The sequence below is a fragment of the Eptatretus burgeri genome, chromosome 6, assembly GCF_056783735.1.
Source record: "Eptatretus burgeri isolate ZD-2024b chromosome 6, Ebu_testis_v1, whole genome shotgun sequence".
Taxonomy (NCBI): domain Eukaryota; kingdom Metazoa; phylum Chordata; class Myxini; order Myxiniformes; family Myxinidae; genus Eptatretus; species Eptatretus burgeri.
The window spans coordinates 48,441,166-48,468,828 of record NC_140966.1 but is presented as its reverse complement, the minus strand read 5'-3'; the positions used below and the strand labels follow the sequence as shown (position 1 = coordinate 48,468,828).

Sequence of the window (27,663 nt, the reverse complement as noted above, 5' to 3'; positions counted from 1 at the left end):
TGACGCCGACACTAAAGAGGAGGAAGAGGAGATCTCTGTCCCGACCATCAAGGAAATGATGTCTGCAGCTAAGACGATCAGGCTTGGTTTGCTATCACATGGGTTCAGTAACATGGCCTTCCTGCGCAAACTTGACAAGGAGGTCACCGCCATTGCCACAGACTCGTTAAAGCAGGCAACAATTGACAATTTTTTCATTACAGAGTAGGCTCATCGACAAACCTATGTTGTTTTGCTTTGAAAAGTACATATGTACTGTACGTGTAATTGTTTTATTTTCAGTAGTAAGTTACATTGTTTTGAGCAAGTGTGTCATATAAATCAAACTAAATGCTGAGTATTTGTCTCCGTATGTGTACTCGACATTTGATCCGCTTGATACTCCACAACTCTGGTGAACTCGGATATTAGAATCAAATTTGTCCGGCCCAAAGTGATTCTATTAAGCGGGTCCCACTGTATATATATATATATATATATATATATATATATATATATATATATATATATATATATATATATATATATATATATATATATATATATATATATATATATATATATATATATACACACACATTCCCCATGACTACTAGATCATAATCCTGAAGTTATATGTTGACCGAGGAAACGGTTCCAGAGAAAGATTTTTCTTTTTCCAATATGATGGCCAGACCATAAGATCTATGAATTATTTGTGAACACCCTGGCACCCCCAAGGCTGGGGGAACATGTGTATGAAGTTTTCCCTTGATCTGTCAAGCCATTCTGGAGAAGGTTTTTTTAATGTTTATTCTTTTCAAAAACTCATAGCTGCTAGACCATGTGACCTACGACGTTAAAATTTAACCCCTATATTCCCAAAGGCTAGTAGATCATGTGTGTGGAGTTTCGGATTGATGTGGTAAACCGTTCTGAGTATAAGATTTTTCAAGCTTTTTATGTTCAATCCAATATGGCTGCCAAACCAGATGACCTATAACATCATTTTTTTATGTTGGACTTCTTTTTTTTTGCTAAGAAACACTCATGGCTGTCACACCACGCAACCTTTGACGTCATCATCATTAAAATATTCTACATGAGTAGTCGCTCCTACGGTGAAAATTTTATGTCAATCCTCCAAGCGGTTGCAGAGAAAATGAATTTAAAGGGAAATAAACCCACAAAATTGCAGCGGAAGTATAATAATAATATAGAAGAAACAGAAGAATAACAATAGATTTCCCCAGCCTGAAAGGTTTGATACCTTAATAACATGACCCCCTGGCAGCTCCTGCTGGGAGCTGGTGCTTCTAATGCATTAAATAAACTAATCAGGGGTGTATAGAAAAACACAAAGGATCATTGAAAAACCAAGAATAACAATTGAGCAAGAAAGTACACAATGCAAGTACTGTGGGTCACGTTATCAGAAACAACATTAACATGAGCAAGAGGAGCAAAATTTGCAGCACTGACAATGATAAATGGTCATATTTTACAATTAAAATTCTCGTTTGAGGCACACAATATGAATTTCTTACGTACATCCTTACCTGTCCTCTATGATGTTTTGATAATAGCAATGCAGTATCCGCTCAGCCAACCAGAAGAACTGGGATATATCCTCGTCGCTTGTCATCATATAATGGATGTGCTGATACACCTTAGCCATGCCGATAAATGCTGCATGACGTACTGAGCTCTATTGGAAAACAGAGAGCATGGAGCACAGTTTAAATCTGGTTTGTGGCTTATCTTTGTTTCTTTCTATAACTTATGAACAAATGTATTATAAGATAAAATGCTTAGCATACTACGTACGTGGGTATTTAAGAAGATAATGCAATAAAAGTTGGTTGGAATAAAACTGAAAATTTCCAATAAGCACACAATAAAACAATGTTAGCATTAACATTGTCACAAAGGGCGTTAACATGAGCAGGAATGCAATAAAAAAAGATTTTATAATCAATTTTTATGTTCTAAAATATGCAAGGGTGGTTAAATGTAATCATGGAGATTTTGTGACATTACCATCAGGTATATGCAAATAAGCACTCCAACTTAATGGGTAAGTGGCACTTGCCTCTGACTGTGTACAGCTTGCTGATGGTGCAAAGTAGGTAAAATACATTTATTAATGGGCTATAAATGAGTTGAAAACTGGTGGTTCTACTTGGGGTATGGACAAGAAGGTTTTAGGTAGTAAAATAAAATTTTAAAAAAATCAGTCCAGGGATTTCAGGGTGGGGTGGAAGCTAATTCTATCTATGTAAATATGTATGGCAGAGCACTGCTGCTGATGGGAGCAGGTATTATAAGTCAAACAAAAATAATAAACCAATTCTTAGGGAATTAAGCCTGGTGTTGGCTTCACTGTTAAGGTGACTGGCTAAGATCTTAGGGTCCTGAGTTTGAGCCCCTGTTGTGCCATTAAATAAAACCAGGTGGATTGCTCAGCCTATCATCCTTCTGATGTCAGCAAAATGAGCACCAGCTTACTGGAAAGAATGAGCCATTTGCTATCAGAGTGGCGATGCTTCCAGGATTGTGCCCCCTATCCAATGGAAAGGGCCTCAGCAGCCCCATGCATCTGAAGATGCGAAAGCAGTGGCTCCTCTTATTCTTCGGGAATTATCTCATCCATAAGGTGTGTTACTTCACTAGTGTATAATAAACTAGAAGGGCACTATTCGACAACACCAGATATGCCTCCGCCCAAATCATTACATCATGATATATACTTGTACCAAGTTTGATTTAAATCCCTGAACCCAGATTCAAAATGTTAAATAATTATGGCCGTCAGACCATGTGTCCGATCAGGTTGAAATTTTAAACATATATTCCCCATGACTGCTAGATCATAACTGTGATGTTTCACTTCATGAAGCAGTTCAAGAGAAATATTTTTAAAAAGATTTCCGTTCAATATAACATGGCTGTCAGAGCATGTGACCTATTTATTATTTGTCAACAACCTGGTAACCCCAAGGCTTGGGGAACATGTGTGTGAAATTTCCCCTCGATCTGTCCAGTCGTTTTGGAGATTATTTTCAGGTAATATAAGTCCAATATGGCTGCCAAACCAAGTGACCTATGACATCATAGGTGGAGAACTTTTTGTTCCCTATGAAAAGGCGATTATACCTGTAAAGTTTCACCTCAAATCTGTTCAGCCGTTTCGGAGGAGATTTTTAAAGTTTTTTTACGTGAAAAATATATGGCTGCCAAACCACGTGACTGATGCTCCCCCCCCCCCCCACAAACAATTTAGTCCTCGATGACCCTCAAAAAATTTCATACTGATCGGATAAAGCGTTCGACGTATGGAATTATGATGTCATAATGAAGCCACCTATGACATGATCAAAAAATCACTCATTTCCCATGGGGCATACTTGACATGTGCCAAGTTTCAATTCTTTACATAGAGCAATTTCAGAGATATAGCCGTCCAATTTTTTTCCTTTTTTCCAACATGGCTGCCGCACCACTTAACCTATGATGTCATAATTACGATTAAAACATTCTACATGCGTCGTTGCTCCGATGGTGAAAATTTCATGTCAATTGGTTAAGCGGTTGTAGAGAAAACAGAAAATTAGCATGGACAGACGTACGTACGTATGTACGTACATACGTTCAACCCGAAAACATAATGTCTCTAGCGACATCGTCAGCAGAGGCATAAAAATGATAGGAATGTATGACATGGAAGGGAATGAATGGAGGAGACAGGTTAAAAAAACCCATTTATTAACATGACAAAATCGATCTCCCCTAATGTTGCATTAAATATTATGCTCACAGACAGACATGGGAAGAAAGATAGACAGGGGGAGAGAGAAAATAAAAGATGATGGATGGTGCACTGAACTGGAAACTTCTCGTCTTCCCAAGGACATGCAGCGCAACATGGCTTGTGGTGGTCCTAATGTGCTCATTCATGGATTGCACATGCTGGATTGACCAAAATCAATTGGTTCTGTTTCACTCGCTGCAGGACTCTTGACTAGAACTCGAGAACTCTTGTCAGAGCATGATTTTCCAGCCCCATGACAACTGTTGTGGAGTGAATGACCCTCTCTCCCGTTATTCCTCCACGTGTTCCGAGAACTCTGAACAAGATTGGCTCACACTCACAAACCAACCAATCGGTGCAAAAGAATGGCCGAGTGAGCCATGCAGCAGAATGAGCGGCGAAGGCCATAGGTCATTATTGTTCCAGACAAACCTTGGAGTTCACGTCCCATTGTCCAAAACACACACAAGTCAGCCAATGCCTCAGTGACTGGCCACATTACGTCCTGCACATAGTGTCAAGCAAAAACGAGCCCGTTTGCCAAACCTCAGAACTGGAGTGAACACTTGAAAGGGGGATAATTAAAAAAGCAACAACACATGTAATACTGAAACAACAGAGGGATTCAGGAAATTATGAGGTGATATCTTAAACACTCGTTCTCTCTCGAGGCTAATCAAGGTAATTGCACAAGATGACTAATCTAAACGTGCACATTAGAATATAGCTAACAAATCTAATTTAATTATCTTTTCCCTTACGCCATTTTTGTTACACTGCTCCATGCTTCTTCTCAGACTCGTCAGAGCATGATTTTCTCCCTTCCTCTCTCTCTCTCAGCACATTTATGCCTATCTCTGGTCTGACCAACACCACCACCTGGGCCTCGAGCCTAAAATCTAACTCGCAAACAGCCAACATGTAGTCTACCTTAAACCCAAAATAAATGAAGTGTCGTGAGATACAGTACATCAGTGGGCCTATCTTATTGCCAAGACCATATTTTGCACATCACTAAACAATGTTACTTAAATCCAAGGATTCAAAATCAAATATACACAAACATTTTAAGCTCAAATGGTAAAAACAAAGTTACAGCCCAGACAGACACACAGGAGTGATTGCAAAACCTCGTCCTAAGCTGCGTGGGGGATGGAACAATGAAAGAAAAATGAACAAAAGAAAACAGAGAGAAAGAAAAAAAAATGAGAAAAAATAAAGAAGAAACAGCAAAAAATACATCTCCCCTCCTCTGAGAAGAGGGGAGACAAATGCATACTTTTATATCAAGTTTTTCTTCATTCAACATCATTCAAATATTCTCCGAACATTCTTAGAAATACTCTTTTAATAACTATAATAATTGTGTGTACCTTTTTATCCAGCGTGCAGTCACTCAAGACATGCAACAGCTGCTGTGCTTGTTGCAAGTGGGGCTGTTCCCGCACTATACAGGTGATCGCTTCACACACCACTAGTCGCACGGTCATATCTGCATCATGGGAACAAGCCTCCAGAAGAGCTGTTAACACGTGCATGCCAACAAGCACACATTCAACATCACAATTAATGCTACATTATTGAGGGAATTGTAACCAAATTGTGTCGGAAATTTTAAACTTTAATAATACAAGTTAATCTCGCTGTTTGCATTTTTTCAACCCGAATTATTAACAAAGGGTTTCAGTTAATGTGGATTTCAATTTATATTCAGATGTATATCTGCAAGCGCAAGGAATTTTGGAGAAAGGGGAATCTACAGGACATCATGATGTCCTGTAGATTCCCCTTTCAAAGTGCTTCAATACTTTCAGTGCCTCAAAGGGTATTGATCAGAAATGGTGACCGTTATTATTCAGTTTCAGAAAAAAAATTTTGCTTTTGTTTAACTTTTCAGTGATTGTCAGTTTGGTCAAAAGACTACTTCAACTATATATTGTATATATACATATATATATATATATATATATATATATATATATATATATATATATATATATATATATATATATATATATATATATGCTCACAGAAAAAAGTTCCTGTACACCATTAAAAAAAAATACGCAAAATGATACTGACATGTACCCGAGCAATGTAATGTTCAGCCAACATGTGCCTTGACATGTTCCCCAGTTTACCCGTGAATATCTGAAATTTGCACGTGCATACTGTGCACTGCACACACAAGTTGCCATGCACGTGTAGTGAGTCACGTGAAAGTGCTACACGTGGTACTGAGAAAATTGCAACGCAATAGGATTTGGTGAACAATCCAGCTGTGAAAAACATTTTTATTGATGTGGAAACGTCGTAAACGTGATGGCACACCTTTCTGAAATTGAACCTCGACTTGCTATAAGCATGCTTGAAACAGAAATGCTACAAAACGTTGTGGCTAAGCATTTTGGTGTTCATTGGAACACAGCACAGTCACCCTGGAGAGGTTATCAACAAACTAGCAACATCAGTGACCGTCCACATGTGACGTCATGTAGGCAGGCAAACCATATCCAGATGGTGAACCGTAGGAATCGGTTTCAGACAGCAAGTTTGACAGCTCGCAGCTTCACTGGCTCGTGACCAATTAGTGCCAGAAATGTCAGGAATCGGTTACACGAGCATAACATCCGACCACAACAACCAGCAGTATGTCCAATTTTGTTGCCATGTCATTGACATGCGTACTTAGTTTGGTGTAGACAACGTTTGAGGTTCGATTTTGACAGCAGTTATGGCCCTTGTCACATTTATCAGTGGAAAGACACCGACACATGTGTTGTGCAACGTTCGTCAGTCAGCAATGGAAGCATGATGGTATGGGGAGGCATCACTGTACATTACAGAACCCAGCTGGAGGTCATCAATGGCAATTTGACAGGTATCCGTCACCATGATGAAGTTCTCCATCCTCACGTTCCTGCAGATTCATGGATTCGACAGATTCCCACTTCGACAGGATAATAACACATGCCCTCACCTCACACGAGTGGTTACCGACTTCATCGCACAACAGAACATTCCCACACTTCCCTGGCCAGCTGTTTCACCTGATCTTCTCCCATAGAACATGTGTGGGATGAAATGCAATGACGATTGCGCAGTCTTAAAAAAACAGCCAGAGACGTTGGCCCAACTGCAGCAGGCCTTGATACAGATCTGGAATGACATCCCTCAAGCCTTCTTCAACCATCTTGTGTCCTCAATGAGACACCTTTGCCAAACGTGTGCCAACACAAATGGTAGTCACACCATATACTGAGCTATTAACTGATTATTGACCACACCACTCTCCGAGCCTCTGGAGACATGTCTTGCAAACGTGTTGACATTCTCATTTCATGTTTATCAAACACTAAATATTAATATTACCAAACAACGTGATGTATTTGTTTTCATTTCTCATTTCACGTAGGTGTAAATGATGCACAGGAACTTTTTCCATTTGTAAATAAAGTACTATATTAGCACAGCAGGAAACTTCCAGACATACCCACTTTTTGTTTCAAGCTGGTGAAATAAAACAATGCTTTTGTCATTGTGTGCCTGTACCCTGACAGAATGTTACCTGTCATGTCACAACATAGACACACACCACCAGCTAACCAAACTTGCAACCGCAATTGCACAAGGAGCCATATATTTTATAAATTCTGCTGAAATCCTAGCTTACCAGTTAGAGGTGCAGCAAGCTCTGGATGGTTTTTCAAACAACGCCGAGTAAAGTTTACACAATCCACACGTATTGCTGTCGAAATGTCATGAAATCTACAGTGAAGAAGACGCGTAAATATTGAACACACAAACCATTACAGTCAGAGGTCAAATATTGATTTGATTGACAAACTATGTATCGCATCAACCAACCCCTCAAAGTAAACATGTACATTTAATCCCATGTGATTATTGTGTGCCATAAAATAACAATTCTTTATGAATTCCAAATACTGAAGTAAAAACAATAAGGGACAAATAAGCTCAGCCGATTTATCGAAAAATACATTTGCAGAAAGTTCAACATTTAAGAACAATTATGACACAATTCATGCCTCATTTAAAGCCCACCTCCACTCTTATAATTGTCTTTTCTCCTGTTTGTGCAACTGCCTTCTGGAGGTAGTTCAACATCACTTTTTACTCCAGAGCTTAAATGTTTGTGGTACACCATCTCATGTCACCCACCATCCCTACCCACAATCTTTTCTACCCCCATTAACCATAACTAACCCAACCCTCTTACTAGCAGCTTACCATATTTTCTCCCCTCCTCTCTTTTCTCTTTCTTAATTCCCTTGCTTTTTCTACCCACCCGTGGCCCCATTATCCCACTGTCATGTCAGTACATTGCCTTTTTGTAAAGTCATGCATGACACCTAATAATGCTTTGTCTTTTTGCCTTATGTTCCCATGTTCATTCCTGAACATATATTTTGTAAACAAAACATTTTCTGGAAAGGCAGGCCAAGGTCTAGAATAGATGATGAGACAATTATTTACTAAAGGGAGGTCATGTTTAACAAACTTATTGGCATTATATGAAGCAATATCTAATTGGGTAGATGAGGGAAATATATCCAGACTTTCAGAAGGCATTTGATAAGGTACCACATATAAAGCTGTTAGCTATTGTGAGTGCTTGGAACAAAGCTAACTCGCTTTGTATTAAGAAATAAATGGCTATGAACAGAAGGATGTCAGGCTGAGAGGTGGTAAGTAGTCGTGTGTGTGTTGTTGGCTGTTATCTCCATATGCAGGTTTCAGAAGATGGAACGGAGTCCTCCCAGGGCTTGAAGTATCCACCTTCATTTTGGTTAGGGGTCATGATTCATGGACCAAGCAGTGAAGTTTTCTTGTTCTCAAAGTTTTGTTCTGAGGGCTCTTGACAGGATCATCACCGAGCCACGGGCAATTTCAAACTGCAGTTTGTTTGTAGTAATATTCCCAGAGATGGTTTTTAATATCTCTGTGAGGTTCTTTGTCATCATTCTCCATTCTCCAATAATCACTGGTACAATTTCAGGACTCTTCAGCTTCCAGGATCTTTTGACTTCATCTATCTATAATTCCAGCAATCTCTGTGCGTGTGTGTGTCTGTGTGTGCGTTTGTGACCGCTGTTTCTCGACAACCGCTGGTCCGATCTAATTGAAACTTGCCAGGTATATTGCTGGGGCCCTGAGGATGTGCCTTTTCAAGGTTTGATATTAAGGTGCTTCCCAAGTTATGGGCATTTATTTACCAAACCAATGAGAAGACGCGTTGTTGCGTGGGTGTGGCCGATGGGGAAGGGAAGCTCAGCCGCATTCGCCATTAAGGATTACAACGTACGGACTTCCGGATCCATTACGGGTTACAACGTACGGACTTCCGGATAATGATGACTTCGTGTATTCTAATAATTTCTCGATTTCTTATGCGCATTTATCGATAAACACAATGCCCCAAGTTATGATCGTTTTCATATTAGACGGTGTATAAATTTTGGTAACATCAGAGTGCTGGTATGCTCCGAACCACGAAGTAATTTTTTTTCTCTCTCTTCTCTTTTTGTTTTTCCTTGCCACGACATTGCGAAAAGGTAAAATACGTTGGCGCTAATTGAATAATTGGGTATTAAAACTAAATTGCGAATAATCGTAACTGCGAATAATATTCGAACTTCCGGGCCACGCACGTACGGGCACTCGAGAGCGAAGAAACGGCCTGCGTGGTTGTTGTTTGTTGCTCGCGGTTTGAATATTTTTTTATTTTTTTTGTTTTTTTTTTTTTTTTACGGGCACGTACTAGTTTTAGAAATCCTGGTATTTGGTCATCTTCTTGATTTCTGTGTTGTTTAGACTAAAATTTCTGAGTACTAGCACCTCAATTAGCAATGCTGTCATTTCTTACTACTACACCTATGTACTATATCTGGTCACAATGCTTGGTTTTCTATGTATACACTTAATGGGATCAACAGGTCATAAGTGAGCATTATTCCTTGCTTTCAATTATCGATTTTGGTTCATGGTTCCATTAGTTTTCTGAGACTGGGATATGGAAATTATTGCAGACGTAGCAATGGATTAATCCACACACTTTGTTATGTCTTTGTGTATAGAGCTGTTCTGACATGAGTTTTTTTATGTCCCGAGAGGAGGTGACTCAAACTATCTGGTCATGGAAGGTCATATCAACAAGGTCATGGAATCCATTACTGCAGTTGATGTGAAATCTTTCCTTTTCTTCAGCAACCTCATCTCACATCACCAATTTGGTTTCAGACCAGCTCACACCACCTTGTACTGCTGCTTCTATTCACTGAACAATGGATGGAGGACTTCAATGTCAGACATGAGATCAGGGCCGCCTCTCTGGACATATCTCGTGCTTTTGATACAATCTGGCACCCTGCCTTGCTCTCCAAACTCTCTTCCTATGGCATCCAAAGCCAACTCCACACATGGGTTCCTGACTTCTCCTCTCTTAGCCAATGTGTGGCACTCAATGGAATCCTTTCATTTCCTCTCCCTGTCAAGGATGGAATGCCCCAAGGCAGTGTTCTGGGCCCAATCCTATTCCTGATCTTCATTAATGATCTTTCTGACTCTGGAAAATTCCCTTTATCTATTTCTTGATGACTCCACCCTATGCCGTGACATCCCTCATCCATAATTCAGACAGGATGCAGCCGCCTCCCTCTCTTCAGACCTTGAGAAAATCACAAGCTGGTCAAACACTTGAAATATGTCTTTCAATCCTGACAAATCTCACACTCTCACTATCCGTCTCTGAAAAGACCATCTGGCAAACCCTCCCATCTACTTTTTTAACAATCCTCCAAAGGAAGTTCAGTCATTCAAACTCCTGGGTCTCACTATCAGCCATGACCTTTCTTGGGCAAACCACATTTCAAAGTGGGCCTGCATTTCAATGCCGACTGGGCATCCTCCTTTGTACAAAGTCCTTCTTTGGCACACCTGAATTTCTATCCACCGACAAGGCAAGTTAGCTACTCGATGAGTTACTCAAGTTACAGTGCTTTCAGAAAGTATTCGCACCTCTTGACTTTTTCACATTTTTCTGTGTAACAGCCTGAATTTAAAATGGGTTAAATTTTCAAAAAATTTGTCACCGTTCTACACAAAATACCCCAAAAATGAAAAAGTGAAAACATGTTTTTAGACATTTTTACAAATTAATTAAAAATAAAAACCTTAAATGTGTTGTGTCAATAAGTATAAAACCTCCCTTGCTGTGACACTCCAAATTGAGTTTCGGTGCCTCCAATTTCCTTTCATCATCCTTGAGATGTCTCCATAATTTGATCAGAGTCCACCTGTTACCAACTAATTAAATGGACATGAGTTAGAAAGAAACACACCTTTCTATATAAGGTCGCACAGTTGACAGTGCACGTCAGAGAAGAAACTCAACCATGAAGTCCAAGGAACTGTCTGTAGAACTCTAAGATAGAATTGTAGAATTGTGAAGAGGCAGGCATAGATCTGAGGAAGAGTGTAAAATAATTTCTGGAGTGTTGAAAGTTCCCAAGTGCACAGTGAGCTCCATCATTTGGAAATGGAAAGAATATGGAACTACCCAGACTCTTCCGAGAACTGGCTGTCCGACCAATGTAAGCAATCAGGCAAGAAGGACCTTGGTCAGGGAGGTGAGCAAGAACCCAATGACCACTCTGACAGAACTACAGAAATCCTTGGCTGAGACGGGAGAACATTCCGGAAGGACAATAAGCTCTGCAGCACTTCACAAATCTCAGCTTAATGGGAGATTGGTCAGATGGAAGCCACTCCTGAGAAAAAGGAGCATGACAGCACGTCTGGAGTTTGCAAAAAAGCATCTGAAAGACTGAGAGCATGGGGAAAAAGATTATGTGGTCTGAAGAGATGAAAATTGAACAATTTGGCCTGAATGCAAAACGCTACATCTGGCAGAAACCGAGCACAGCTAATCACCCATTCATCCCTGCCGTGAAGCATGATGGTGGCAGCATCACGCTATGGGGGTGCTTTTTAGCAGGAGGGACTGGGAGACTTGTAAGGATAAAGGAAAAAATGAATGGAGCCAAAGTACAGGCAAATCTTGGAGGAGAATCTGCTTCAGAGTACAAAAGACCTGAGACTGCGGCAAAGATTTACATTCCAACAAGACAATTATCCCAAGCATACAGTCAAAGCAACATTTGAATGGCTTTAGAACAAGAACGTGAAATTCTTCCAGTGGCCCAAAGACCAGACTTTAATTCCATTGAGAATCTGTTGAAAGACTTGAAGATTGCTGTTCACCAATGCTCCCCATCCAACTTGAAAGAATTTGAGCAAATCTGCAAGGAAGAATGGGACAAAATCCCCAAATCCAGATATGCAAAGGTGATACAGACATACCCAAGAAGACTCAAAGCTGTAATCGCTGCCAATGGTGTTTCGACAGAGTATTGACCCAGGGAATTGAATACTTATTGACGCAAGATATTTAAGCTTCTTATTTTAACTGATTTGTAAAAATTTCTAAAACATCTTTTCACTTTGTCATTATGGGGTATTTTGTGTAGATCGATGACAAAAAATTTAGTTTTAATCCATTTTTAATTAAGGCTGTAACACAACAAAATGTGAAAAAGTCAAGGGGTGTGAATATTTTCTGAAGGCACTGTAGCAACTCTACTATCTGCAACTTGATGGAGTATTTCTCTCCCCTCCAGGTTGGCTCCCTTGCCTCACATCTTGCTCCACTTGATGCCATGGAAACCAAGGCCTTTAATATTATTGAAATCTCCCACGATGAAGCTGAGTCTATTGACCTATCTCCTCACAATTGCAGACAGGTCAGTGGTCGCTTTGTCTTCCACTGGCTCCTTTCTGGTCTTGCACCCTCTGCTCTTTGCATTCTTTATCCCCCCCCCCAGGTTTCTGCAGGGTCCACAATTAATCCCCTTCGGGTGAAACTACCAAAAACCAGGATCACTCACTGCTCACCTTCACTCATTTGTTCCACGTTTTTCCCACTTGTGGAACGAACTTCCACATCCTATTCAATCTCATTCTAGCCTCCAAGTCTTCAAAGATAGCTGACCTGCACCATCTCAGATCATCCCCAATTCTAAACTTTGCTCTTTTCTACCCTCATTAACCCCCCCCCCACCCCACCCCTCACACCACCCTAATCCCTCCTTCCAAATTTCCAGTTGTCCCTCCTCAGAGTTCCCTTCGATATCCATATGGTTGAAGCCCATGCATCCTCTCCTGCCTCAACCCCTCCCCCCCACCCCCATTCCTCTCCACACCCATTGTTAGTCTGCCTCCCCGTATTAGCCTTCAACTCTGCTGTTTGGTGTTTCCCCCTCTTTCTGCTGTACCGTTTGGCCTGCTGCGTCCTGATCTGTTCAGTGTACTAATAGAAGCTCTTCCACGAGCCTGGACTATGTATCCAAAAAAAAAACAAAGAACCTACACTTGTCCGATTGGCCTAGTCGTGCCTTTTGCTTAAAGCAATTGGTATAGTGGCCTTGGTCTTGGCCATTTACATGGTTTGCACAGCCATAGAAGACCAAATTTCCAGGAGTTTTCTAGAAGAAAAAAGTGGTTTTCCAGGATTTTTAATACATAGGTTTTATGTAACAAGGGATATTGGAATAAAGGACAAGAATAAGAATGAAACCTTGTTTGTTTTCAGTTATTCCATTGAATATTTCAATAATACTGGTACCCTGACAACCAAAATATTGTTGTGGTTGACGAAATTCGCAAACCACCATTCAGGTCCCTTAGGTGAGATATCTCTGTAAGTATATGTGGAGTTAGGCCCAAACCCGTTGTTTAGAGGGAATAAATGTCATTCATGCGGGCTGCGACCCTTTTAGATAGCCGTTTTTCTTTTACTATCTTTATTTTGGACCAGCCGCCATTACTACCACCACCAACCACGTCTCAACAGCCATCACACAACAACCACCAACCGCAACGCCGCTTCACAACAACAGCCACGACCTTTACCGTCACAACTCGCCCTCGCAACCATCGCATCACCGTCATTCCCACGCCACTTGTGGGCACCGATACTGGACTCGTGCAGGGCGTGCGCCGAGCAGGGGTGCAAAAGCGCCGGCCTTTCCGAAGAAAACGGATCAAAAACGACTCACGCCCACTTCTGTTCCGTCCTATCGGTGAGCGTGGGGCGATTTGGCCCCGCCTCCAGGTACGTTGGAGTGTGGTCGCTATATGCAAATTCATGGATTAAAAAGCATTCACGCCCACTTTTCCTCGGTCCAATGGGGAGCCAGTTAGAGGTGAAGGGTCGGAGGTAAAGGGTCGAAGGTGAAGGAGCGAGGCCACGGGGGATATAAACGACCGCGTTCGTCAGTCAAGGGGAGTTGTCGGTGGAGCTGGGAAGAAGTGGTAGTAGTCAGAGTGAAGAGGACGGAGCTGTGGAGAGGTGGCGGCGGCGAAGGCGGTCGAGGAGGTGCTCGTGTCGGAGTCGGGGAGCTGCGGAGGGAGAGGCCGGCGGCGCGACCGAGGTCGTGGTGGAGACGCTCGTCGCGGGACCCGAGACCGGGAGATATCCTCCATCCCCCGAGCATCAACAACCCCCTCCTGTTTCCCCCCGCGCTGAGATAGTGCGAGAAGGGGGCCCCGTCCCCACCCCATGCCAGGCAGTCCCAGCGAGGCCCGCGGAGTCGGGGCGCCAGCGCCATTTCGCGGCTCATCGCCAGACGGGTAGGCCCGACGCGGTCTCGGCCCCAGGCCCGCCTCATCCTTGAGGGTGGTCCTTTTCTTTTGCTTTGGGTATATGTGTTGTCGGCGCCGTCTGTGAAGTAAAACTGCATAAGTGTTGCCGTGTGCTCGCGTAGTCGGTAATAGATCTGCATTGTGTTTCTCTTTTATATTTGCTTTTTGTGTAATATTGTGTTTCTTCCTCTTTTACATTTGCTTTTGGTGTAATTGTATATGTGTGCTTTCCGTTCATCGTGAAATAAATGTGCTTTATGTTGAACTGTTTTCTCGCTTCGCTTCGTCTTTTCCTCTATTGAATCTCCATCTTACTTCACGTAAAGGGTTGGTCGTGGGCTAAAACGCCCGATAATTAATCGAACCGTCCAGGTTGACGATAACACCGCTCGGTTATCCCGATAGTACGGAACGGGTCGCTTAAAGTGGCCCGTGTCCGAAGTCGACCTGCGGCGAGGTGCGGTCGCCCGGTCTACCCTCCGTGTGGGTACTTAGGTAGGTCGAATTTGGCGAGCAACCCTATCCCACGCGGGGGGCCGATTGGCACGATCGTGGTGAGGCCGAAAGCCCCACCCGTGACTCGTTCCCGGCGTTAGTCCGAGAGGGTCACGACGGGATTGTCCGTCCGGTGGGCGACGTGCCGCGATTCGAGTTACGTGGCCGTTCGCACGCCGGCGGGCGCGAATCCGCAACAATATACTCGCTCAGCATTTTATATCACAACCATTCCAAGTTGTACCTTTTGCAGCATAAATCACCAGCTTCTGTCAGATGAATTGTTTACATGGAGTAAACGGCAATGAATAATTATCCTCATTTTCATAAACAATTTGAAGCCAAAAAATTATGCTCTCCACATATGATGTGGATTTTCGGACGACAGTAGGCCTTTGATTTACACAGGATGTGACAGTTCCTCTCAACTATATACTCGCGCATCATGCACTGAAGCGGTTTACCAAAATCACCCTTGCTCACGGTGCAAAACCAGAGCATTCACTACCCATTATGTTTTCTGCGCATTTCTTTATTTCGTGGACACTGAACTCGTTAACGCCATAATGTCTGCCCAGTGATACCATGCACTCTTGCCTCGACCAAGCTTATCCAAAACCTCCACTTTCTGTGTCAAAGACATCACTTTCCTCAACTATTTTTGCACTTGGTTCACCATGAGCAACAGTTTTCCTCTTGGGAGCCATGGTTAAAAAAAAATCAATAAGGGCAATAATAACTGAAAACAAAGGAATTGATTACGATTCCACTGAACGGGACACAGTGTTGATGGGGAGATAGAACATTACAGCACTGTGTGTCTCAGTTATAACACTGTGCGTCTCAGTAACCACCTGTACCGCAGCAGCACGCTGATTTACAATTATACGTGTTAAGGCAAAAGAGTGTAAAGTCCCAGGGGTCCTAAAAAAATTTCAGTCTGAGGTCATTAACACATAATTAGAAGCAGATAGAATAGAATAAAGTATAGGGTATTAATTGAAGAATAAATTAGCAGCTAAATTAGCACCATGCAATATCAATCCCATTGATGGGGGAGGGGGGATTTGGATTAGCTACAAGTTCTGGATTGAGAAACAATTTTGGCTGGTTTTAATGGGAAATCCCTGGGTGAGGTTAAAGGTAGTGACGTTCTCTTAAGGGGACCAGCGGAATTAACGATTACGACGTGGGAGGTTGTGGGGGTGGGGAGGGGGGGGTAAAGGCAGATTATCTCTATTTGTGCAATTTTCTCAAATTTTCAGGAGTTTTAAGGACTTGGACAGCCTTTCAGGACATTCCAGTATTGGAAGATGCTTTTTCATTTTTTTCAGGAATTCCAAGGATTTCATGGCTGTTTTAAATGTGTGTTATGCAGAGTTTTAAGGTTATTATTGCCTGTATACTTTGTCACTCAGATGTTAGTCTGTCTTCTCACATTAATGTTCACTCAGAAGATTTCCAGGTTAGACATGGTTGCTTGGGTTTAATACACAACAACACATGGAGCTATAAATATTCGTCCTGTTGAATATCTCCAATGTGACACCGATAAAATAAAGATCATGCCATTTGAATGCAAATCTGACAACAAATGGATCTCAAATTGCTGTAAGCAATGTGTGCTGTGCTTCACATACACCAATGCATAAAATATGAGTGTTCCATCAATGCACCACAGCAAACTTGCAAATTACAACAAGAATTTGAAAAATTGAATCAATTTTATCTTGCAGTTACCGTCGAAGAAAACATTGCCACAGGAGAGAATTTTGATTGTGAAGGTCTGAATCTCTGTGAGCAAACATCCTGCTCAAAAGACGGAGAGTTGCAAGCCTCTCTTCTTCATCAATACTCTGGAAGCAAACAAAGAATCATCTGTTGTGATATTTAAGCAGCAGCAACAAATCCAAAATATACCATCAGAGATGGGGAATCCCCTGCCATTGAATGAAAAAGGTCATACATATACCAGATAATGAGGGAGGTGAATTGGAAACAAGACACCATTTGGTCATCATCTCGAAAAAGTTCCCCAGGGGTGAGGAACGTAGTAACCAAAAATAATTGAAATCAGATAAGCGGTTTTCCATTTATTACAAAAAACATTTTTTTCAAGATGGCCACCCCAGTCGGCCATCTTGGATCTGGCCACGCTCAAAATCAATAGTGTTCTTCCTTTTCAGGTGGTACATGTGTGACTCAAATTTCAAATCGATATGGCGAAAAAAACATTTTTTTTCAAGATGGCCGCCCCAGTCAGCCATCTTGGATCCGGCCATACCCAAAATCAATAGGGTTCTTCCTTTACAGGTGGTACATGTGTGACCCAAATTTCAAATCGATATGGCGAACAGTTTATGAGTTATCGCACTCAGAGCTATAAATGTTGACGCCCGGACGGACGGACAGACGCCCTGGGTGACAACAATATCCCCCTTCCGCCACGCGGCGGGGGATAAAAATATACCATCAGAGATGGGGAATCCCCTGCCATTGAACCACTCAGCCATCTTGGATCCGGCCATGCCCAAAATCAATAGGGTTCTTCCTTTTCAGGTTGTACATGTGTGACCCAAATTTCAAATCGATATGGCGAACAGTTTATGAGTTATCACACTCACAGCTATAAATGTTGACGCCCAGCCAGCCGGACGGACGGACAGCCGGACGGACGGACGACCCGGGTGACAACAATATCCTCCTTCCGCCACGTGGCGGGGGATAAAAAGTCCCACTTTTACCTGCAAGGCAGCCTGATGATCAAATTAAAATGACTTGTACGGGCCCGTAGAGGCGGGCCCATATGTGCGTGCCCGTAGGTGAGTGCCAGTATGTGCAGCCTTCTCTCGCCCCCCTCTCTCTCGCCCCCCTCTCTCTCGCCCCCCTCTCTCTCGCCCCCTCTCTCTCGCCCCCTCTCTCTCGCCCCTCTCTCTCGCCCCTCGCCCCCCACCCCCATCCCCCCTCTCTTCTGGAAGAATGTTTGCATCTCTCTCTGGAGAAGGTTACTGGAAGAATGTTTGCATCCTGGAGTTGCTTGAGAAAGTCAGAAGGCTGAGACAGCAGAGGATACGAGATTGAAGGAGAGGTGGTAAGAAAAAGTTACCACCCACCTGATTGGGATTGAGAGAATCAGGCCTTGTGCTTCGGCATCATTTCGAAAGAGGCCAATTATGTTCAGAACTTTAGATTCCACTGATTCCAGGAGAAACGGATGTGAACACTGGAATGCCAGCCCATAGGAGAAAGCAATATTCCATTGAGCTCGAGACAAAAGCCTTGCAGGCTGTGACTAATAGTGCTTGAGCTCTGGAAAAAGGCCTTGTAAGATGCAACTACTTCCTCTTGCAGATCTACAAAGTTCTGCCAATGCTTTCCAAGCCTATAGATGCAATCACAATAAAATGGTGTTGGTTGGTCTGGGATACAATCTTGCACTGCCACTTGGACCTCATCATCTTCAGTGAAGTTCCAACCTCAGAGTGCATTCTTCAATGGAGCAAACATGAAAATCCTCAGATCATCTCCTATCCATACTCATGATCTCTTCTATCCTCATTTCCCCTCCCCAAGCCCACCTCTTTCTGGGTTTCCGAGTTACCGGGTTTCCCCACACTCCCAAGTTTTTTTTTGTTCCATTTATGCTTCTACCCCAGTTTTCTCTTCGACTTCTGTGATTGACGGCTCCCAGATGCATGTAGCTTCTTCACCCTATGTCCTTCTCCCTTTTTCTTTCCAGAAACAAGGCTAATGAAAGAGCAAAATAAAACTGACAATGGCACAAACATCAAGGGAATCACCAAGCAGGAAAATAGGAGAGGGAGGAGAAGGGGAAACTTAAACTAGCAAGTAAAATGGTTGAGTGAGGAAAAGCTAATGGGGGGAATAACGATCGTGGGTCAGAATTAGAGATCACAATAAATGACAGTGCACTGCTTGCTTGAAGTCCCAGAGGAAAGAGCAAGACAGAACACCCACTGGATGGTGGTTACTTAGACAGGAGAAGTGGGGAATAAATGGGTTGAGGTGTGCAGTCGGCCTGAATTTTGGAAGTGTAACCAGAAGGGGGTTACTGGAAGAACACATGCATCCAGCAGTTGTTGGCGAGGGTCAGAGGAATGAGGGAGCAAAGGGTCAATGTCGGAGAAAAACTGCCATAAAACAGAGAGACCACCACCATGCTTGTGATGTGAGAACAACGCACCTTGTGCTTTGGCCTCTTCTTGGGAGATTTCAACAATTTGAGCTTTTGACTCCACAGAATCCAGGAAAGACAGATGTGACACTAGATCGCCAGCCCATAGCAGAAAGCAATTCTCCATTGAACTATGTATAAAGGCCTTGTAGACTGAAGTAGCTCTGATTTTCCAAGGAAAAACTTGGATCAACAGAGGATTCCCAATCTTTGGAGGCCAGCTTTGCTATGTGGTCAGCCCAGGAAAATTCATGGCTGATGGTGAGGCCTTGAAGTTCAAGAGTCTGAGCCTCTTCCAATGGATGACCCTTGCTCTCATTTTTCCCTATGTCCGAGATTCCTCCATGCCTCCCTCTATTTTGTCCCTGTACCCTACTGGTTTTTTTTGCCTCTAAGTAGTGTGAACATTCTAAAAGAGCATTTATAATCACCCTTCCCTTTCATGTCAAACCACCAATATTCCAAGAACCAAATCTCAACCTCCGATTATCTCTCAACTTAGCTGATTGAACAATTGCCAATTGACAAGGTGGTGCCTGCTCACCCACACCAACCCTGCTAGATGAGGCCCACCCCTGAAGCCTGGTGTTGGCTTAGCAGTAAGGGTGGCTGGCTCGGGATTTTTGAGTCCTGAGCTTGAGTCCCTGTTTTTTTTCCATTGAATTAAGTTCTAAAAAGCAAATCAATTTCTGTTTGGTTGTGAACAGTCCAAAAAGAAATGAATTGTAGAATTGTAGAAGAGCTTGCATATTGAAAAATCTACCTTGCAAGGTGGATTAACCAAACTATATTGCATCATTGGAGCTTGAGGAATTAATGTGCATTTTTGGCAATTGTGTAGATTTTTTTAAAAAGAAGAAAAAGTAAATCAATCAATGACTTTTTGAAATAATAATCATGAAAAAAATCCATACTAATAATTGCCAAGTAAAATAAAGGACTAAATAAGAATTCAGGAACCAAATATAGTGGAATCTAGTGTGAAAATTCAAAGAGTGGATACCTTGAGACTGTCTTCAAGCTGGGGCAGGAAAGACAGTAGAAGAGCACCATCAATTTTATAAAGTTCCAGAATGAGATAGTAAACATGTTCTGCAACCTCAGTTAAAGACTCATTTCCCAAGATGACAACTTTGTAGAACATCTGGATAAAACAACAGCAATAAAAAGAGCAATCAGAGATTGCAGACCTTCACCAGGACTTCTTTTGAATGGTGTATTTTAATAGGATTTAGGGTAATATGGCTGCCAACCATGTGACCTATGATATCATATGTGTGAACCTTTTGTTCCTCATGGACAGGCGGTCATACGTGTAAAGTTTCGCCTCGATTTGTTCAGCCATTTCAGAGAAGAAGATTTTTGAAGGTTTTTTGTTTAAACAATATGGCTGCCAAATCCCGTGTCCGATGATGTAAAGAAATATTTTTCTGTGGACCATATTATTCATAGATGACCCTCAAATTTTTATACTGATCAGATGTGGCGTTCTACATATGCACTCACAACTTCATAATGAGGGCACCTATGACCTCATCAAAAATCAAACTCACGTGACCTATGACATCATAATTATCATTAAAACATTCTACATGAGAAGTTGCACTAATGGTGAAAATTTTGTCTGAATCCGACAAGCGGCTGCGGAGAAAAACACGAAAGTTCTGTGCGGACAAACAAACACACAGATAAAGACAAACAAATGGACCCAAATGCAATACCATCTGCTTTGGCGAGGGTAATTACTCACTGGCTCATGTGATCAATATTTGAAAATCTGTCCCACCTGCTGAAAAAGCTTCCTTAAGTCATCCTACACCAAGATCATTAACAAATTTAGTGTAATTGATGTTCATAAACTGAAGATCCATTTTTACCCCTCAGGGATTTTGGTTTTTAGAATGGATTATATGGTCATACAGAAGTTAATATGCAAATGCAATTACAGAACACTTAATCATATGAATAATGTTTGAGATTGATTTTCCAAAGAAATTGCAGAAAAATTAAATTGTCATTTCTTTATCCAAATATTTTATATTTGTGTTTCATCAAAATTTGACTGAAAAATAATCCTTTTGAGAATTTTTCGTATTCTGCATCATTTGATTATTACTCGATCATCATGTAAGTCACTTCCTTATAGTGTCCTACATAGGATTTATCTATTTATGAATTAAATAATTGATACAAATGTAAAGGATTTCACTGAAAATAGCTGTGAATCATGAACAGGATTTATCATTATTTGTATGCTATCAAGTTATTTGAAAGCTTGCAATTTCATTCAGTGTCCACCATTTTCTTGGATAACTCTTCTCATGGGTCATGGAAAATCAAAGAGTATTGTGTTGCATTTCTGAAAGAATTTTGAAGCAATACAATCCTTAAGTTCAATTGTGCAGTCTTGGCTGAATAAACAAGACATGATAAAGAAAAACTTGATGGTCTCCAGCATGTCATCAGCAAATGGCATGCAAGCAACTTGATCCTCAATAATATCGTATGGATTATGAAGCTTGCACAGCTTTGCTTATTCTTACAGGGACTTCTGCAACTGCATCAACAGGTAATGTTAATGCCCAAAATTTATGCGGTGGAAATGGCAAGCCATATTTTAATGGCATCGCAATGAATTTGTAGAACATGTTTTTAGTTGTTGCTGATTCACTTATGCCATATTTCTGGCTGAAAAAGCACTGAACAACCACTACTGAATGGTTAAAATGGCTGCAATTTTAACAATTTCCATTCCAAATTGTCATATTTTCATCATATACTCGTGAAAGTGTAAAAAGCAAGAATGAGACCAAATGTATATAGTCTTATTGAAAATGGAATCCTTTTATTAAAGTTAATGAAAATACAAGTTCTTCAGTCTTATTGGGCATGTCCTATGTATTGTACTGTCTTGTGAATGACCAGGCAGTAATGTTGCATTGTCCACCACAGAACAAAGCAAGTATTTCATTTTTTTTTAATCAATGCAATATTCAGCATGTGGAGAAAAGGTCACTTTGATAATATCCAACTCGAAAGGTTAAATGTTGACGGAATATACAATCAATATGTATGTTCTATTGGAGAAGTTGCGGGCACGTTATTTATAGTGTCTTTGATTACATTCTTCTTTATCCCTTCAAACTTTTTTATCACTTTTAAAAGCACTATACTTGTAAGCATAAGACTTTGCTCTTAATCTTGCAACTTCACTCATTATCTACCCCCAACTCATCTTTTAATTTTCCATTAACATTATATTTTTCCAATGATTGTTGATAAATCGCTCACCATTGTTTTCTATGCCTGGTGTTGGCTTAATGGTTAGGGTAGCAAGTTCAAATCCCGCTCAGCTGTTGAATTAATACTAGGTGGGGTTAACTCGACCTGTCATCCTTCCGAGGTCGGCAAAATGAGTGCCAGCATGCTGGTATACTGTGTCGGAGTGGCGACCTATCTGGGATTGTACCCAATAGCCAAGGAGATTGCTTAAGCAGTACCAACACTCCGCACAGAGTGTGGTCCCAATCTCCTCCTCTCCTCATTGTTTTCTTGGTTTTTCATTAATCGGGAGCATGTGATAAGTCTTTGTGAGCATTGTGGAGTTCTTGAGAATAAATCCACTTCAAAGCAATATCCAACTTTTGCTTCATCCAATTATTTCTGGGTAGATATAATATTTTTTAATATTCATTCATAATTATTCTCCTGTACCCATTACAAGCCTCCATGTGGTAGAGCTTGAGACATCACCCACCCAGACATTGTTAGCATCATAATACATCAAATAATAACAATCGTTTGAAGCATCATAATCAGAAATATTTATTCGTTGCTTTGGCATATCTTTTTGAATAGATGTGATATTCCTACTTTTTTTTAGCTTTCTCTATCATCAACAGCATATCTACATCATAAATAAAATTGAGAGATTGTTTAGTCATCTTTAGCATAACACTTCAAGCTAGACTCAGAGCTGTGTAATAATGAACAGGATCTAATCCATATGAACAGACATTTCTGAATGCTTCAAATATATTGGCTAATAACAAAACATCAGTCTTAAGATACAAGTCATGATAGGCACAGAGATTTTTTGTGTCAATTTTTGCAGATATTTTGTACATGTTGATGGCCTTCATCACTAATATGAGTTATTCAGCTCATTGCATAAGCTTTCCTTTGAAGGGAGTTGTGTTTCCTCAGATCTTCTAAAGTTGTCCACATAGTCAAATGGATAAACACCCTTTCGTGATAAGAGCTCAACTGTGCTTGCTTCAGCTGACACTAGGTTTGTTTACTCTTCATTTAGGAAACGATTTGGGATATTTGGATATGCTTTAAGACTTGATGCTAATGTGGATAAATTATTTGGTATAAATTTGCATGTATCTAGAAATCTAATATTAGTTTTGTGAGTTGTTGGGATTGATTTTGTAAATGAGATGGACTTCTCGTCTGTGGTAGGAATGACAGACATGTCCCCAGGTGTCTGAAAATGAATAAATGTGTCACAGTTGGCCTTGTTGTGAAGAAAGACCGCAATGAAAGTAGAGAGTTTAAAATTGAGATTTCAACTTTGATGAGCAGGTCCTCTATATTTATCAATAAGATGACATGAATCTCTAACTTTTTGGTTCTTTCCTGATTACATATTCATTAACAAAGATAATATATGTTGGAGTTCTTCAACTCTTCTTCCTCATCTAGTGTTAATTTCATTGGTTTATAAGTTTTTTGAATTGGTTTATAATCACATCTGTGAGTTGAATACAATCTTTTTATGATTGTTTTACAAACTCTTGAGGGGTATCTTCTCCTCTGCTAATTTCTACTATATTTTTGGGTCTCCAACAGATGATTTGATATAATAACAGAACTCACAAGGAGTATGCCTTTGATATGGCTTGGTGTAGGATTGATTTGGATTTGGAGAAGTAGTGTCTATCTTTTTGAGAATGCTTTCAAAGTCAGCATATATCACGAATGGATGCTTTATGGATTTATTTATATTGTTACGAATTTGGGAATTCGATTGCACACAATATTCAGGTTCCTTTAGTCAGTTATGTCGGTAAGTACTTGCTCCCCAGATAGTTCACCTTCCATTGTTTAATGGGCAGAAATCGATTAAGTGCGCTGCGCGATTCAATTTAATAGTAAGGGAGCGATCATAACACAATGGAGACGCCCCCCCCCCTCTTCTACGAAGAGGAAGAAGAGCCCTCCCGTCCCGTGATTCATGATGTCAACAACTCCCTCCAACCCGTTTTTGAGTGGGGGATGGAGCACGAGGGCATGAGTCACGCCGGGAGTGGGGGAGGGGGCGGATAGGAATAAAAAAAGGATACTCTGCTTTGTTCGGGCTGGCTTTGAGTAGAGCTTCAGCTTCTGCTTCTGCTTTGGCTTGGCTTGGATTAGGGAGGAGGCATTTTGAAGGCTTTCTGCTTTGGCTTGGCTTTTCAGTAGAGCTTCGGCCTCTGCTTGAGGCTTTTAGTAAGCTTTTTGCTTCGGCTTGGCTTTTCAGCAGGCCTTCGGGTTCTGCTCGGCTCGAACTGCTGGTGGTGGCTCCTTGCTCTTGGTTCGTGTTGTGAGAGGCTTTGTTCATTGGAAGAGAGTTGAGCTGGTTGCTCTGCTGGCTCTTCTTGGTTCGTGGAGCTCTTTGTTCTCCGCTTGGTTCCCGGCTTGGTGCGACTCATCGGCCTCATCTTGGAGGTGGTTCCTCGGGGAAGCGACGCATCGACAGGAAGGATCGGCGCCTCGTCTGACCAGCACGTGTTCAGAAGTGCGAGAGGATTCGCTGGAGCTCGGCAAGGATCGCGGCTCACGGCGATTGGATCCAGCTCGCTCTCGCTGGAGCCCGGGTCCGAACAGCTTGAAGACCACACGAGGTGGAGAGGTTCGAGATAGGTCCTGGGTTTCAGCTCACCTGTCCTCAGAGCTGGAGCCCATTATTAAAGGCCTCAGCCACCATTTCTTGGGTGTGTGTGTGTGCGTACGTGTGTCCGTGGGCCCGTCTAATAAGTAGGAAATTGCTAAGTGCATTGTGTGCTGTAAATGATTGCATTTCGTATAGTCGGTATAGTTCTGCTCTTACGTGCTTCCCTAGTTACCCATTATTATTAATAAATACCCCAATTGTTAAATATTTTCAGCTCGTCGCATAGATTCTTTCATTGACTGAGCATTTCGTGTGTTGGTAGTTAGAAAGCCGTTGGTTTGCCGTAAAAGGGGGACATTTGGACCGACGGTTCTCGGCGATTAAGCCGCTCAAAATCGCGCACGGGACAGGCTCGCCTCGGCGACTTGTTCCGTACGAGTTCCGTCGAGGGTGGAATACCCCGGTAGTTGGATCACGTGGGTATTTAGGTAAATTGAAGATTGGCAATCGACCCTACCCCACGTGGTCTGCCCATTGGTGTATTTCGGTTCCTGTACAAGAACCCGTCGACTCGGACTTATCCGGGCGGCAATCTATATTCTGGGCGATAGGTCGGGCCGACTCGACTTGCGGCTCCGTCAGAGCGGTCGATTCGCGGCCGACCACCGGCTCTGTCACAATATCATTGCAATATATCACTGAACCCACTTTTGGCACGAACCCACACAGTTGATTTGTGGTGTGAGCAATATATTTAATGTTGTTCTAATCTTTCTTTCGTGTGAAAGAAGTTGAGACATTGCTTACAGGGATATGTCTTATTAGTTTGATAGTATGCTTGAGAAGTAGTCAATCTTGAAAAAAATTTGATGTTAAAGCATCATGTGAATTTTTTCTCCGAACTATAGTACAGAAGGTCAACATGCATTTCATTTTTTTTTTTAGAGTTATTTGAACTTTGTTTGTATCTGTTAGTCCATACACATAAATGAAGAGCTTATTCATTTTTCTCAACGTTAGAGATATCCTTTAACTTCATTGGAAATTCTAATCCTTGAGCATTTTTAAAGTATTTTCATATTTTTTATAATGCCACATTTGTTCTGGTTTCCATTGTCAGGGGTATAAGTGAGCAAGAACAGGCCAGAATAAGCATTTGTTGTCAGTGTTTTGAACATTAACAACTGCTTTATAAAAGATTTAATACTCTTAGCAAATCAATATAGGAAGAAGCTTGAAGAGGATCTGATTTCAAGATGTGTATATCTAAGAAAATTATTTTCCCAATGTTAAACAAACTTCGTTCTGTGTTATAATCAACATCTATCGGCTGGCCAAGCTTGATGTTTACTGAAGTAATTAGGGCAAGAATTTGGAATTTGGCCATGTTTCTGTTGATAGTTCGCATACTCTTCGTGGAGGACACTGTGGGATCTAACATCCACCAACTAATGCTGGCAGATGGGATGCCAGATTTAACGTACATCCGAGGGACGGCACACACAATGAAGAACCACCTTGCCTGTGAAACACCGTGATGACAATTTATAGCTGGGTCAGGATTCAAACTCGGTCTCGACAGCTTGGAGGTGAGTGTGTATACCTTGGACATCCTGCCAGCCTTCCCCTATAAAAATTAAAATGTCTTTCTATCACTTACTCACTGATATTTAGTCCTTTCTTGGTGGGCTAGAAAGTTGAAATTTTGATATGATTTAACAGTCACAATTCCAGAAGAAAAGAAAAAAAAATCACCAAATTGTCTGCAAGTGTCCATAAACAAAATATTCGTAAACAATAGTCAGTCAGTGTTGCTTCGCTGCCTCAGCTGGTAAAGGGACGGAACTAAGATATTTAATTGACATATGTATGTGCTTCAACATGCTGAGTCTTTCATCCAGCAGTGGATTGAAAAATGATGATGATGATGAATCTGCTTGCAGAATGAAAGCACAATCCACTAGTAGAGAATTTTAAAAAATCCTCAATGATGTCCCTGTGCCTGCCCCACTATTATTTTCCCCACTCTTCTCCCTCTCCAAGTCCACCAGTGAACTATATAAACAGACTGATGGATTAAGATAATGTGGTATTGACAAAACAGATGAATGATGGGCCAAATGACTTCCTCTTGTGTCCAAGTTCCTTGCATTTCCTAAATGTGTGTACCAACAATTAAGTTGAAATCCATGGCCTAGACTAGAGCAACTATATTTTCAACAGAGAACTGCTTCCTTGCTTATTCTGGGAGAATGAAGTGTCAGTTTTTTTCTGGTCAGATGCTTGTCTGCGAGGGGAAAATGAAAGAGAAGTACAATGTGTCAAAAGGGAGAACTTCTGAGTAATAATTCAATTCAAATCGTACGTCCATGCTAATTTTCTCTGTATTCTCTGCAGCAGCTTTTCCGATTAACACTAAATTTTCACCATAGGTGTGAGTACTCATGTAGAATATTTTAATGATAACTATTATAGTTCAAGCCTGAACTCTCAAACCTGTCTCACACCTCCAAATCCTGGTGGCATCTATTCATAACTTCCAGTTCCGGGTTTGGAGCGTCGAGAGGTCTCCTTAGGATC

At 41.4% G+C, this 27,663-nt stretch overlaps 1 protein-coding gene across 10 annotated transcripts in view; it reads right to left on the bottom strand.

The window, feature by feature from the left end:
* The window catches only part of LOC147024721 (sister chromatid cohesion protein PDS5 homolog A-like), a 197,904-nt gene that overhangs the window by 130,358 nt on the left and 39,883 nt on the right, over positions 1–27,663 (bottom strand). For all 10 annotated transcript variants that reach the window (XR_015059167.1, XR_015059166.1, XM_085884895.1 and 7 more), the window contains 5 exons: positions 20,206–20,346; positions 16,748–16,863; positions 7,464–7,558; positions 5,164–5,312; positions 1,539–1,687 (listed from right to left, as the gene is read on the bottom strand). Coding sequence is in view for 8 of the 10 variants with exons in the window: in XM_085884895.1 (XP_085741021.1) it covers positions 1,539–1,687; positions 5,164–5,312; positions 7,464–7,558; positions 16,748–16,863; positions 20,206–20,346 (650 nt within the window). In the remaining 2 variants the exon portion in view is untranslated. The remainder of the gene's footprint in view (positions 1–1,538; positions 1,688–5,163; positions 5,313–7,463; positions 7,559–16,747; positions 16,864–20,205; positions 20,347–27,663) is intronic.